Source organism: Mustelus asterias, chromosome 14 (assembly GCF_964213995.1).
Source record: "Mustelus asterias chromosome 14, sMusAst1.hap1.1, whole genome shotgun sequence".
NCBI lineage: Eukaryota > Metazoa > Chordata > Chondrichthyes > Carcharhiniformes > Triakidae > Mustelus > Mustelus asterias.
Window position 1 is genome coordinate 3,747,902 of NC_135814.1, and position 16,207 is coordinate 3,764,108.

Genomic DNA, 16,207 nt, shown 5'->3' on the forward strand with positions numbered 1-16,207 from the left:
ACCCTGCTAAGCACAGGATTCATAAGGGGAAAGTCGTGCTTGACAAATGTGTTGGATTTTTATGAAGATGTGACTAGTGCGGTTGACGGAGGGGAACCGGTGGATGCGGTGTTTTTGGATTTCCAAAAGGCGTTTGATAAGGTGCCTCACAAAAGGTTGCTGAAGAAGATTGGGTCACACGGAGTTGGGAGTAGGGTGTTAGCGTGGATTGGGGATTGGCTATCCGACAGGAAACAGAGAGTCGGAATAAATGGGTGCTTTTCTGGTTGGCAGATGGTAACTAGTGGCGTGCCGCAGGGATCGGTACTGGGGCCTCAACTATTTACCATTTATATAGACGATCTGGAGGAGGGGACTGAGTGTAGGGTAACAAAGTTTGCAGACGACACAAAGATAAGTGGAAAAGTGAATCGTGTGGAGGGCGTAGGAGGTCTGCAGAGAGATTTGGACAGGCTGAGTGAGTGGGTGAGGATCTGGCAGATGGAGTATAACGTTGACGACATGCGAGGTTATTCACTTTGGAGGAAATAATAGCAAATTGGATTATTATCTAAATGGAAAAAAATTGCAACATGCTACTGTGCAAAGGGACCTGGGGGTCCTTGTGCATGAGACGCAAAAACCCAGTCTGCAGGTGCAACAGGTGATCGAGAAGGCAAATGGGATGTTGGCCTATATCGCAAGGGGGATAGAATATACAAGCAGAGCTGTCTTGCTGCATCTGTACAGGGCATTGGTGAGGCCACAGCTGGAATACTGTGTGCAGTATTGGTCCCCTTATTTGCGAAAGGATATATTGGCCTTGGAGGGAGTGCAGAGAAGGTTCACCAGGTTGATACCAGAGATGAGGGGTGTTGATTATGAGGAGAGACTGAGCAGATTGGGTTTGTACTCGTTGGAATTTAGAAGGCTGAGGGGGGATCTTTTAGAGACCTATAAGATAATGAAGGGGCTGGATAGGGTAGAGGTGGAGAGATTCTTTCCACTTAGAAAGGAAGCTAGAACTAGAGGGCACAGCCTCAAAATAAAGGGGAGTCAGTTTAGGACAGAGTTGAGGAGGAACTTCTTCTCTCAGAGGGTGGTGAATCTCTGGAATTCTCTGCCCACTGAAGTGGTGGAGGCTACCTCGTTGAATATGTTTAAATCACGGATAGATGGATTCCTGATCGGTAAGGGAATTAGGGGTTATAGGGGTCAGGCGGGTAAGTGGAACTGATCCACTTCAGGTCAGCCATGATCTTATTGAATGGCGGGGCAGGCTCGAGGGGCTAGATGGCCTACTCCTGCTCCTATTTCTTATGTTCTTATGTTCTTAGATCTGTGGTGCTGGTATTGTGCAAACAGTGAGAGGAGAACGTATTGGTGAAGTGGAAGCTGGGTGTTGCTGGAATGAGCGACTGAACCTGTATATTTGCAGGGTCAGGTTGGTGCACTGGGTTCGGTACTGACCTCCACTTCAGAGCAGGAATCAAGTTCAGTTTGGACAAAGAGAACAAGTGTCTGCTGCCTCTGCCTGGACCTATTTGATGTGGAATCCTTACAGTCAGATTCCACAGTATTGTTTGTAACAGAATTCTCCTCATTGATATGGGGAAGTATTCCAATATCACACTACCAACATCCCTCAGCTTGATGAACATAAAATGAAAGCTGAAGAATATGTTTGAATGTTCACATTTTAATTGATCAGTACTTTTGGATAGGGAACAGAAGCCAGGAATTCTCCTGCGGGTAATCACTGTTGAAGCATTTTCTGCTTGGAAGTCCTGATCAGTTCTGAAAAGCAAATGAGATGCTGACTTTCAAGATGAAATCCTCGTTGGGAAAAGGAGTTAATTAAATCCGCGGCTGTCGGCCGACACAGCTGTGAAGTATGAGCAGTGCTGCCGACTGTAGCTTTAGGTGCTCTGATGATTCCGCTGTCTCAGGAGTGCAGCGAGTAGCAGAAACTTATTGATTAATTCCTCTTCTCACTCCCCATTCAGAATCCTCCAGTTTCCCAGGCCCGTCCTTCTTGAGGATATTGCCGCTAAAGCCAAGGTTGCCTTTGGTCAGCCGATGAGCCTGCACTACACCAATAATGAGGTACGGACCTTCATTTATTTTCTTGTCATTTTTTGCCTCATTGAATTGGGAGGTAAATGTGATGATTGGAAATGGAAAGATGGGAGCTGGGAACGAAACTGTTCCGATCAGTTTGCGGCATGGGAACTCTTCGCTACTGTGAAAAGATCCAAATGAGTATCTGGGCAATGAATCGGTCATTTCTGTAGTAATATCTCCTGTGTCGTCTCCTGGCCATTTTACTATGTTAAAGACACTATGTAAGTGTGTTCAAAAGAGAAAACGCTGGAAAAGCTCAGCAGGTCTGGCAGCATCTGTGAGGAGAGAAAAGAGCTGATGTTTCGAGTCTGGATGACCCTTTGTCAAAGCTGGTCACCTGGACTCGAAACGTCAGCTCTTTTCTCTCCTTACTGATGCTGCCAGACCTGCTGAGATTTTCCAGCATTTTCACTTTTGGTTTCCAATTCCAGCGTCTGCAGTAATTTGCTTTTATTATGTAAGTGTGAGTTCTTGTCGCTATACATGTTTTGATGTACCTGATTTTGATTTTTGTGTTTTGCAATTTAGAACTGTAGGATGTGGCATAAGAAGACCACAAAACATTAGCCGATTACCCTGGTTTAATCTTGGTGTGATGCTCGTAATCTCCAAAATAATATCTGATACCTGAATTGGCGTTTAAGATTTATCACAGCTTGCCAACAAGCAGCTTTATCTGAACTGCTTATGGGCAGTAGAGTATTATTGATGTTGAGACCAATTTATACTCAGCCTTTTAAGATAAATAAACAATGCTTATCAAACAAAAATCGATACAGAAGAGATATCTGAGAAGATGACCAAAGGTTTGGTCAAAGAGAGATTTAAGGAATTTCGCAAAGAAAGAAAGTGAGGCAGAGAGGTTTAGAAAGCTTGGGGCTAGGCAACTGAAGGCACAACTGTCATTGGTGCAGTGATGAAGTTGAGGGATCGATCAAGGGGGACACAGATTCCAGGGATGTGAGGGGTGGTTGCAGGGCTGGAGGAACTTACAGAGGTAGGGAGGGATGAGGTAGGTAATGGAGGGGATTGAAAATAAGATTGGGAAGTTCACAATCAAGACATTAGCAGTTCAGGATCCAATGTGGGTCAGTAAGCACAGGGGAGATGGGTAAGTGGGACTTGGCAAGAGTTAGGAAATGAACAGCTGTGTTTTGGATGTGTTTAAGTATATGGAGGGTTAGGAGATGGGAGATTGACCAGGGAGTATGTTGGAACATTTAGATTCACAGATAACAGAGACAAGGATGAGGGTTTCAGCAGGCGATGAGGTGAAGCAGACGTGATAGCAAGTTGAGTGGTGAAGTAGTCGTTGTGTTTAAAATGATTAAGACATTTAGTAGTGTTATAACATGGCAGCTAGTAACTGTCAGGCTGTTCAAATCCCAAAGGGAAACTTGAACAAGTTATCACAACAATTTGTAATTTGGATTTTTATGCAAAGGTATCTGAAGTCAAGAGAAAAATCTTCACAAGTGGTTTGAAATTCTTTGAAAGTAACTATAAACATTTATTCAAAAAAGGAAAAATAAATAAACTTAAAGACAGAAGATTACACTTGCACAGTATACAGTATTTCTAACTTGCTTGTCAAAATATTGTTGCTTAAGTAATTCCAAGCTAAACTTCCCTTTTAGTCAACAGTCCTCGTAGATTTTAAAATTATACAAATTCCAGGAACATTACCACAAAGTCCACTGTTGCTATAGAGGAAGCCTTACACAGTCTTTCCTCTTACTCACATTCGAAACTGGAACCAAAGCTTGCCTTCAAAACCTTGCAGACACAAACCTTTCTCTCAGGGTGACAGCAGCTTCTTCACGGGCCTGTTTCCAGTGCGCGCTGCTATTGGATCTCGTAACCACACTTACTGATACAGGCTTCCATCTCTCTTTATTTTTCTCTTTCATCTTTAACTTGATTGGTTTGCCTTGCTTCAGAAGTCCCTTTTCTCAGAATTTACAGGTCAGTCTTGGTATTTTTTTATGGCCCCTACTTTTGGGTAAGCATTAACTTAATTCTTTGCTTTATTTCATTTATGATCTCCTCCAATTGTACATGTTCCTTTTGAAATGCAATAGTTAACTTCAAGTCACTTCTCCTAACTTCCCAATGCAAATTTCCATTCATACTGCTTAGTGTTCCCATCTTAGCCCTGCTCTGTTTCCACTTTAAGACACTTGTTTTCACACCTAACTCCTTTTTGATGTTTTTAACCTTGCAGTCTGTCTTCAGTCTAACTAAATTAGTCTCACACACAAGCCGATTTCATAGTGTACCACAGTAATATTGGGGAAATATTGAAAAGTATGAAAGTTTTGTCATGATAGGATAGTTGCGGGAGAAGGTATCTCCTCTGGTGGGGAACCTGAGTAAAGGATGATATTAGGATGATATTTAGGAAGTACTTTTTCTCTCACAGCTTAGTGGAAATCTCTGGCTATGGATATTAGTTATCAATAGAAATAATCAGCACTAAGATTTAGTTTAGAAGGGTAAGGGCATCAAGGGGTATGAAGCAAAGCCATAACAGTGGCACAGTGGTTAGCACTGCTGCCTCACGTGCCAGGGACCCAGATTCGATTCCCAGCTCCGGTCACTGTCTGTGCGGAGTTTGCACGTTCTCTCCGTGTCTGCGTGGGTTTCCTTCGGGTGTTCCAGTTTCCTCCCACAGTCTGAAAGACGTGCTGGTTAGGGTGCATTGACCCGAACAGGCGTCGGACTGTGGCGACTAGGGGAATTTCACAGTAACTTCATTGTTCATGTAAGCCTTACTTGTGACTAATAAATAAATAAAATTACTAAACTTAAATGGAGATGAGATGCAAATTAGCCATGATCGAGTTGAATGGTGGAACAAACTGGATGGACTGAATGGCCTACTCTTTTTGTATAGCGGGTTCATCAGCTGCATACTTTTTCTGTTCCGACATAACAGGCTTGAGGGGCTGAATGTCCCCTCACTCCAGTGTTGCAGGGGGTAATGAGGGGATGGATGATGTCCTTCCATTCCTGTGTGAACAGCCTGGGGAAATGGGGGTGTGGGAAGCTGGTAAATGCTGCTCCTCATCCCGCAGAATGGGCTTGGTTGGGGGGGGATTTTTGCGAGAGAGAGCGGGGGGGGGGCAGTCACTTATTCACGTTCATGCTGTTCCCTTAGCAACTAACTCATGTTAGCCTCTGACTTAACCAGTTATTTAGACACTTGGAAAGCTTCCTCCATTCTGTGGCTTTCTGCCTTGTAAACTAATCCTTCTGAGAATTTCAGACTTGGCTAAATCCGATGTCATGATCTCCTTGCCAGCAAACATTTTTGTCCTTGAACTATAGGAAACTTTGCCGCGAGTGTGCTGCCTGTAAAAGCTTCCTCTTGTAGAATGCTTTCCTATATTTTACACACACGCTGGTCTATGTCAGAAATCATTTAGCATCACATTTGTCTTGTTTCAGTCCCTTGGCACACTCAGCCTATTTATTCCCCTTGTAATATCCTCCAGGCTCTGAGATTTCCATTTTCCTTTAGAATGGAGGCACACTGAACCAGGCATGTTGTCGTTTCTCAGTGTCTTCCCAACTCTTGGGTAATTTTAATCCATCATTGCTATTTCCACTTGCTCATTAAATTCTAACGCCTTCATTTATAATTATCAACCCAAGAAGTAATTAAATACATCGGCTCTTCCTTGATGTGTAACCGTAATAATATAACTGTAATTGGAAATATATCCTTCCGATGATTCTTGTCAGAACTTCACACACTACTCCAGATGGGATCTGACGAGTACTCGGATGGTAATAATACAACTTCCCTTGATGTGTTGTCTCTTCCCTGCGAATCAGCCCTGTGGCCAAACATTGAGCTGACTATCATAGTTCCATCCGTCAACCTCTAGTTAGCTCTGTACAAATGTTTCTATTCATTATCCCACTCGCTCTAGATTTCTTGTTTGCAGCAACTTGCTCCCTTTTAATTCGGTACTTCCTCAATAAGAGATTTGGTTTTTGGTTCAATTGATATGATATTGCTTTGGGCAAGAATTCAGCTTACACACGGTTAACTTTCAAAGATACCTGAGCATTGGATGTTTCTAGAATTGGAACCTGGGTGGAATACAAGGCAGATTATTGTAACTCTCCTAAACCCTTCATGTGTGTGGAAGACACATCCCAGAGCAGCGTACAGCTATACCTAGCGCAGGCTTTCATTCAAAGCACCTGACACGGATGAGGGGAGGTTGCTGGATAGAGGAAGGATGCACCTTGAAGTACCCAAGCCAAGGGCAGAGGGTGCTTTCAGTCCAGCTGGCAACTCCAGTTACACCACTAAAGGGTGACATCACTCTGCTGTGTTCTCTATCTCTTTCCTCCATCTTCTTGCGTTGCCCAGTGTAACTGCCCCCCAAGGGTCCTCTCCTCACCTACTTCAAGTCTTATCATTTAAGGTGCCCTTTTCTTTTTGGTATTATCTAAAATGTGTATTACTAAACCCAGCAGGTAGAGGATCCCTGAGCTAATTCCTGCTCTGCTACTATGGCAACACGACTTATTCGATTGGGCCTCTGTGCTCCTGGCCTTAGGAGTGGCAGGTGCAGGAAGAGATATTTAAGAGATGTGGGGTAAGAAAGAGAGGGTTAAGTGAGACAGGAACCCTATTCCTGAAGGTCATTTGGTGACGGTGCAGGCACCCGAGGACAGGATGAAGCTCTGATGTGATGCTCCTTGCAGTTGAATAGCCTGGCGGTGCTCACTGTTTTGGCATCTTTGAAGAATGGCTACAAAGGTGAAAAGTGCAGGTGGAATGGTGCGATTGGGAGAAGTGAGCACACACTGCACAGTAACCCCAAGCTTCCCCTGGGTCATGCCAGCTCATGTTTGCCATTCTGTCCATTGATGTGAGGATTATTTATCAGCTTGCTCACTCTTCATTTCTCATCTGTTTTACAGTTAGTGATCCCTCTGACTACACAGGATGATCTGGATAAAGCCATCGAACTCCTGGATCGCAGTGTTCACATGAAGAGCCTAAAAATTCTGTTGGTGCTTCAATCAAACAGCCAGGTAGAGAACACAAAGCAACGCACTACTGATACTCTCGAGCTGAAACAAAAACTAAAAACACTGGAAATACTCAACAGCTGAGGAGGGGGAAGCGAGAGTTTTCAGGTAGATGATCTTCTATCAGAAATGATGAAAGGTCATTAACCGGAAACGTTAACTCTGTCTGTCCCTCTCTGCAGATGCTGCCTGGCTTGTTGAGTATTTGCAGCATTGTTAAAGTTTAACCAGGCATGGAAGCTGAGCTCCGATACAGCGTGGATCTGGGAGAGAATGGATTGCGGTCACACTGAGGGTTGAATGAGGTTTTACTGGAAAAGAAAGGGAAAAAAAGCTTATTGGAGGACGCCTTTCATGACCTCCTAAGATCCCAAAGAGATTTAATCAATTGTCAAAAGGAAAGACAGTCTCATTGTTACGATGCTGTCCATTGATTTCGGGATTAATAAGGGGAGGTGGTAATGTCTCTGATCGAGCTGTCCAGAGGTCCAGAACGCTGCAGGGCCATGGGTTGAAATCCCAGTATGGCAGCTAGGAATTTAAATTCATTTAATAAATCGGGAACTGAATTCTAGTCTGGTGGTGACCACCAAATCATTGTTGTTTACAAAGAACAGCACGGGAACAGGCCCTTCGGCCCATCAAGCCTATGCCAACACATGATGCCTTTCTAAACTAAAGACCTTTTCCCTCTACGTGGTCCATATGCCGCTATTCACTGCCTATTCATGTATCTGTCAAGATGCCTCTTAAACGTTGCCAGTATCTGCTTCTACCACCTCCTCTGGCAGCGCATTCCAGGCACTCACCACCCTCTGCGTAAAAAAACTTGTCTCTCACATCTCCTTAAAACTTTTCCCTTTTTACCTTAAACCTATGTTGCCGAGTATTTGACATTTCTACCCTGGGAAAAAGTCTCCGACTGTCCATTCTATCCATGCCTCTCATAATTTTGTAAACTTCTATCAGGTCACCCCTCAGCCTCCAAAATTCAAGTAAAAATAAATCAAGTTTGTCCAATCTTTCCTCATAGTTAATGCCCTCCAAACAGGCAACATCGTGGTAAACCTTATCTGTACCCTCTCCCAAGTCCACATCCTTCTGGTAGTGTGGCGACCAGAACTGTATGCAATATCCCAAATGTGGCCTAAGTAAGGTTCTATTATTATCATTAAAAATTCATCGGCTTCACTAATGTCCTTCAGGGAAAGAAATCTGCTGTCCTTACCCAGCCTGGCCTACATGTGACTCCAAAGCCACAGCAATGTGGTTGACTCCTAACTGCCCTCTGAAATGGCTGAGTGAGACACTCACAGTTGTATCAAACCATTCCAAAACTGTCAAAGAAGAATGAACGGGATGGACCACCTGCATCGACCTGGGCACCGGGAGTGACAATGGCAAACCTTGCATGGTGTCCTCCTCACTAACATCTGGGCCTCTCCCACAGACTAGTCAAGCAACAGCCTGACATAATCACACTCATAGAATCATACCTCACCAACATCATTGTCTCAGAATCCACCATCACTCACCCCATCCAGAGGTGGCAGCAGCACTGTGGCTTACAGTCCGAGGGGAATTGCCCTCGGAGTCCACAACATTGATTCTGGACGCATGAAGTCTCATAACACTCAGTGAAACATGGGCAAAGAAACCTCCTGCTGATTGCCACTTACCACAGCAAACCATCTCCTCTTCCCAACCTCAGCTGATGAATCAGTTTTCCTCCTTGTTGGAAGGAAGCACTGAGGGTGGCAAGGGCACAGAATGTGTTTTAGGAGGAGGACTTCAATGTCCATCATTCAGAGTGGCTCAGTAGCACCATGACTGGTTGAGCTGGCTGAGTCCGAATGGACATAGCTCCTAGACTGGGTCTGTGGCGGGTGTGGAGGGGGAAAAACCAATTTGACCATCTCCACCAATCTGCCTGCCGTGGATATATCTGTTCATGACAGTATCGGTAGGAGTTTGTATTGTGCGGCAATACCACCGTGCTAAATGGGACAGACTTCAAATAGGTCTAGCAACTCAAAACTGGGCATCCATGACGCACTGTGGGCCTCAGCAGCAGAATTGTATTCAAGCACAATCTGTAATCTCATGGCCTGGCATATCCCCCACTCTACCATTACCATCGAGCCAGGGAACCAACCCTGAAAAGTGCAGGAGGGCACCTAACAATGAGGTGTTAACCTGGTGAAGCTACAACATGCCCATTAGGGAAGGATCTCTATATCCTATATCCTTCGCTGGTCAGGCCAATATGTGACTCCCAAGCCCACAACAATGTGGGGTTGACTCTTAACTATCCTCTGACACGGCCTAGCAAGCCACTAAGTTCAAGATCAATCAAGACAATCAATGTTGGCCTTTCTAGTGACACCCACATCCCATTACAGAATGTTTAAAGTCCCAAATCATCTCTGCAGGAGTCCCTCATAGAATCATAGAAACCCTACAGTACAGAAAGAGGCCATTCGGCCCATCGAGTCTGCACCGACCACAATCCCACCCAGGCCCTAGCCCCATATCCCTACATATTTACCCACTAATCCCTCTAACCTACACATCTCAGGACACTAAGGGCAATTTTTAGCATGGCCAATCAACCTGACCCGCACATCTTTGGACTGTGGGAGGAAACCGGAGCACCCGGAGGAAACCCACGCAGACACGAGGAGAATGTGCAAATTCCACACAGACAGTGACCCAAGCCGGGAATCGAACCCGGGACCCTGGAGCTGTGAAGCAGCAGTGCTAACCACTGTGCTACCGTGCCGTGGCCCAGGACAGTGCAGTGTCCTGGGCCCAACAATCTTCAGCTGCTTCATCAAGGACCTTCCCTCCGTCATAAGGTCAGAAGTGTGGTTATACAGTGATGACTGCACAATGTTCTGCACCATTTGCGACTCCTCAGATGCTGAAGCAATAAATGTCCATACCATCCCGACTTAATCTGAGCTTGTTTATTTGGTTTGACCTAAAAAGAGGGCAAGACCTGGACAATATTTGGCCTTGGCTAATAAGTAGCCAGTAACATTCACACCACACAAGTGCCAGACAATGACCATCTCCAACAAGAGAGAATCTAACCATCTCTCCGTTACATTCAATGGTATTACCATTACTAAACATCCTGGGTGTTATCATTGACTAGAAACTGAACTGGTCCAGCTATGTAAATACTGCAGCTACAAGAGCAAGTCAGAGGCTGGGAGTTCCATAGAGAGTAATTCGCCTCTTGATTCCGCAAAGCCTGTCCACCAGCTACAAGTCAGGAATGTTGTAGAATTCTCTCCGCTTGCCTGGATGAGTGCAGCTCCAACAACACTAAGAAGCTCAAAATCCTCCAGGCCAAAACTTGATTGACATCCCATCCACCACCTAAACATTCACTCCCCACACCACTGACGCACAGTGGCAGCAGTGTGTACCATCTACAAGATGCACGGCAGTAATTCAACAATACTCCTTCAACAGCACCTTCCAAACCTGTGACCTCTGCCACCTAGAACGGCTGGGGCTGCAGATGCATGGGAGCAACACCACCTGTAAGTTACTCTCCAAGCACACACACACACACCACCATTGGAAATATATCACTGTTCCTTCACTGTCACTGGGTAAAATGAAAACTCACTCCCTAACAGCATTGTGGGTGTACCTACACCACATGGACTCCAGCAGTTCAAAAGGCAGCTCACCACCACCTTCTTGAGGACAATTAGACATGGCCAATAAAGACTGATCGAGCCAACGACACCCACATTCTGCAAAATATTTTTTTTTTAAAATTAACCATGGCCCCGCCCCACTTCAGAGTTATTTATGTGAGGTATGTAGCAACCGGTTTGTACGTAGCAAGTTCCCACAAACAGTAATAACATGAATCATGATATCTGTATTCCGTAATGTTGGGTAAGAGATAAATATTGGCCCAGATGGCGAGTAACTACCTTGCTCTTCTTCAGATAGCGTTATGGGATCTTTTCATGTTCACCTGAGAGGGCAGACAGAATCCCTGTCTCCTCTGAAAGGTGCTACACGTGAGGGAGTCCTTGTTTACACAGTCTACAGTGGAATCCCTCTTGGATTTTCCACATAACTAAATATAAAAACAAATCTTAGTGCAAACGCGAGACGGTATCCCTGCAGAGAAGGAGACAAAAACGCTGGGACATAAGATTGAATTCTCAAGGTACCTTTGCAAATGAGGATGGCATTGTGCCAGCTTTACCAGCTTAGTTTATTTATTGTGTTCACAGAAGCTGGTTGAGTTGCAAAACAAGATTTTGCAACAGTGTTGAACTTAACATTACCAAGCTTACCACGACAGATATCCTACTTATTGACGTCAGTCTTGGCAGTACAGCACAGGAGGAGGCCATTTGGCACATCATGCCTACGCTAGCTTAGTTATCCAATTAGTTCCACCCATCTACTCTGCCCCATAACCTGGACATCGTATTTTTAAAAAATGTTTATCCAATTCCCTTTTGAGAGTATCTGTGGTGTAAGGGTCTGACTCATACAGCATTACCGTGGCACTGAGTACTTCGTTAAGATTTACCGAACAACATGGTGGCAACTCTTGGAAAAACCTAGGATCTCAGAGAACCTGGAAGAGAAATTCAAATGCTGGAAAATTAAAGGAGCATTCTGACCCGACTGACAGCATCTGAGGTGAAGACACCAAGTGAGATCGCCTGAAGAAAAGCTTGAGAAGCAGACGTGCAGAGGAAAATTACCAAGGGAAAGCTCCAAAGAAAGGCTTGGAAGCTGAAGACATCAATTTAAAATTCCTCATTGCAGCAGAAGATTCCATGGGATCTCTTGGAAGTCTAGTTGTAATCCTCAGAGTGCAGAGTCAGCAGACCAAACAGGGGTGAGTTAAAACATTAAAATTCCAGAATACAACAAGTCTTGAGAAACTTGATCGTGGGCCTGCCAAAACTGGCAAGTGCAGGCAAACTCTTTGGCTTCAAATCAATGGTTGCGCCACCCTGAATTTCAGCGACTTCTGAAAGTTGAAACTAATGAAACTTTAATGTTTTTAGCAGATTTGGTTGGATTCATGGAAAACTGGGTGTCCTGGGAAGAGGATTTTTAAATGACTGGAGTCGTTTTCTCCTCCTCCGGTGATCACTCGCTAACCAGTAAGAAACTCCGTGTCACTGGTCACGGGTTCTGTGGGTCCTTGTGTGACTGATGAGCTCAATCCTAGAGCCACATCTTCGACTGCACACTTGGCAGGTGTCTCCAGGAGGTGGGTTCAATCCTTGGACTCTAGATCGGTGGGATTCCTTTCTCAGGCTCCTTTTTCAGGTCTCCTCTTGCCACTGGGTGCCTTCAAAGGATTGTGTCCCTTCAGTCAGGAAATTCCTTCGAGGCCTCTCCTGACCAAGGAACTCCCAAGCATTGGTGGGCTATGATGTATTTCTTGAGGTAAGTGTTCAAGGTGTCTTTGAGTCCTCCTCTTGTTTAGGAGCCTTGAGCTGAGAAGAAGATTTGCTTTGGCAGTCAGGACTCTGACATCCTAATCGCATGGTCAGCCCAGCAGAGTTGATTTTGGACGATCGTGGCCTCGATGCCGGTGGGCTTGGCTCCTTCAAGGATGCTGATGTTAGTACACATGTTCTCCCAGCTGAGGTGGAAAATCTGCTTCAGACAGTGTTGGTGGTACCTCTCCAGAGCCTTGAGGTGGCAGCTGTACGCAGTCCAAGTTTCTGAGCTATATAGAAGAGCTAGGAGGACGACTGCCTTGTACAAGGACCTTGGTGTCAGCACGAATGTCATGGTCATCAAAGACTCTCATCCAAAGGTGGCACTCGCAGGCTGGATACAATGTTGGATCTCTGTATTGATGTCAGCCTTAGATAAGAGGTGGCTCCCCAGATAGGGCAACCCAGGGTGCATCAGGTCTTAAGTAGTAAGTCAGAAAAAGTCCTAATAAATACCTTTTCTTACTGTTTTGATGAGATTGCTGATTAAGTAATCTGAATGCAGTGCATTGATGAATCCTCATCCAGCTTTGATGAAATATTGAAAGTCTTGGATGAATAATTCAACCTTCAAGCTGTGGAACGCACAGTGCTTAAAAAAGAGGCACAGAAAACCCCCCTGTAAAAAGTCAAAAGGGGGAAAAAGACAATACTTGAGTATACCACGCTGGGGCACCAGAGAGGCAGGGAGCTTACCGAAAGTCTCAAAAATATATATTTTTGGAAATTCTGAAATATTACCTAAACTGCACTAACAAAGAACAAACAAAGAACAATACAGCACAGGAACAGGCCCTTCGGCCCTCCAAGCCCGCGCCGCTCCCTGGTCCCAACTAGACCATTCTTTTGTATCCTTCCATTCCCACTCCGTTCATGTGGCTATCTAGATAAGTCTTAAATGTTCCCAGTGTGTCTGCCTCCACCACCTTGCCTGGCAGTGCATTCCAGGCCCCCACCACCCTCTGTGTAAAATACGTCCTTCTGATATCCGTGTTTAAACCCCCCCCCCCTCACCTTGAACCTATGACCCCTTGTGAACGTCACCACCGACCTGGGAAAAAGCTTCCCACCGTTCACCCTATCTATGCCTTTCATAATTTTATACACCTCTATTAGGTCACCCCTCATCCTCCGTCTTTCCAGTGAGAACAGGTGGTAGTGTGGAGCAAGCTGGCTGTGGATGAAGGAAAGCTATCTGATGAAACCCAAAATAAATAAACCCTGCCAAAGGAGAACAAAAATGCTCTTCACATTAGTGACTGTTGAATGCTTTGTGTCCACCTGAGAGGACAGGTGAGGCCTCAGTTTAACATCTTAATCTGAAAACTGGCACCTCTGACAGTGCAACACTCCCTCAATAGTTCACTGGATGTCAACTGATATTTCTGTGCTCAGGTTCTGCAGTGGGACTTGAACGCCAGACTCAAAGGTTAGCTGAGCCACAGTGAAATGGGGATCTTAGAATCTTAGAATCCCTACAGCACAGAAAGAGGCCATTCGGCCCATCGAGTCTGCACCGACCACAATCCCACCCAGGCCCTACCCCCATATCCTTAGATATTTTACCCACTAATCCCTCTAACCTACGCATCTCAGGACACTAAGGGCAATTTTAGCTCGGCCAATCAACCTAACCCGCACATCTTTGGACTGTGGGAGGAAACCGGAGCACCCGGAGGAAACCCACGCAGACACGAGGAGAATGTGCAAACTCCACACAGACAGTGAGCCAAGCTGGGAATCGAACCCAGGTCCCTGGAGCTGTGAAGCAGCAGTGCTAACCACTGTGCCGCCCAATCATCTTTTTTACTTAGTGAGTGCTGGTCTGGAATGTGTTGCTTGAAATGAGGATGGAGGCAGGTTCAGATTTCAAAAAGGAATTCGATAAATACTTGAAGGGAAAGCGTTTTCATTGCTATGGGGAAAGAATAGAGCGGCACGGTGGCACAGTGGTTAGCACTGTTGTCTCTCAGCACCAGGGACCCAGGTTCAATTCCGGCCTCGGGTCACTGTCTGTGTGGAGTCTGATGTTCTCCCCACGTCTGTGTGGGTTTCCTCCGGGTGCTCCGGTTTCCTCCCACAGTCCAAAGATGTGCGGGTTAGGTTGATTGGCCATGCTAAATTGCCCCTTAGTGTCAGGGTAAATATGTGGGGTTATGGGAATAGGGCTTGGGTGGGATTGTGGTCAGTGCAGACTCGATGGGCTGAATGGCCTCTTTCTGCACTGTAGGATTCTATGACTCTAACAGGGGAATGAGAGTAATTGGATAGCTCTTTCAAAGAGCCAGCACAGGTATGATGGACCAAATGGCCTCTTTATGTTCTGTAAGATTCAATGATGGTATGCATTTAACTTTTGGGGCTGCAACCCATAACATTCGAACTCGGACAAGGCTGTTTTCTTGGGAATACGTTTACCCGACTGTCGGTGTGTGTGTTAATCTTTATAATGTGCTCTGTCGACCTACCAGAAATCAATACCGCTTTTGTGGTCTCTGTCAATTGAACTCACTTCCATTTTCACTGATTATCTCTACCAAGAACATCCACAGAGACATCTGTAAACCGATTCTGACATTCTAATATCAATGATTACACTTCAAAACAAAGTCATTGATCGTTTCTGAAGAGCTTTGGGAATATCCTGAGGATGTGAAAGGCATTTTATAAATGGCGACATATTCTTTCCATCAATGTATTACTATTAGGAAGACATGATCTCTTTGGCGTTTGGGACTCGTGTTGATGACGATTCAGAGACGGTGACAGGAAATCCGTGGACTATGCGGAAAAGGCAGAGGCTTGGGATTGGCTGAGATGCTCTCACAGAGGGCTAGCACGAGCGTGGTGGGCCAAATGGCCTACTGCTGTGTTGATGGTTCTATGATTTTGAACTTTGCCATTCCCTGCCGCCTGAAAGCAAACTCTATATATTGTGAAGACTGAGGTTGAAACAGTGAAAGAGGAAATGGAACTGAGGCTGTGTGAGTGGTAATTGTGGAGAGACCATTGTGCTCCTTTCAACCATGGAGTTGAAGACAAAGCAAAAATACCACAAGGGTGAGAAACGAGGATTGCAGATGTGGTCCCTATATTCAAGAAAGGGAACAGGGACAGCCCGGGAAATTACCGACCGGTGAGTCTAACCTCAGTGGTTGGTAAGTTGATGGAGAGGATCCTGAGAGACAGGATTTATGATCATCTAGAGAAGTTTAGTATGATCAAAAGTAGTCAGCACGGCTTTGTCAAGGGCAGGTCGTGCCTTACGAGCCTGGTTGAGTTCTTTGAAAATGTGACCAAACACATTGACGAAGGAAGAGCGGTGGATGTGGTCTATATGGACTTCAGCAAGGCGTTCGATAAGGTCCCCCATGCAAGACTTCTTGAGAAAGTGAGAGGGCATGGGATCCAAGGGGCTGTTGCCTTGTGGATCCAGAACTGGCTTGCCTGCAGAAGGCAGAGAGTGGCTGTGGAGGGGTCTTTCTCTGCATGGCGGTCAGTGACCAGTGGAGTGCCCCAGGGATCTGTTCTGGGACCCTTGCTGT

At 45.4% G+C, this 16,207-nt stretch overlaps 1 protein-coding gene across 1 annotated transcript in view; it reads left to right on the forward strand.

Annotated features, from left to right (window-relative positions):
- LOC144503951 (mitogen-activated protein kinase kinase kinase 2-like) overlaps positions 1 to 16,207 on the forward strand; it is a 125,483-nt gene that overhangs the window by 95,461 nt on the left and 13,815 nt on the right. The window contains exons 5-6 of the mRNA XM_078229118.1: positions 1,986 to 2,085; positions 7,048 to 7,161. Of these exons, the coding sequence (XP_078085244.1) occupies positions 1,986 to 2,085; positions 7,048 to 7,161 (214 nt within the window). The remainder of the gene's footprint in view (positions 1 to 1,985; positions 2,086 to 7,047; positions 7,162 to 16,207) is intronic.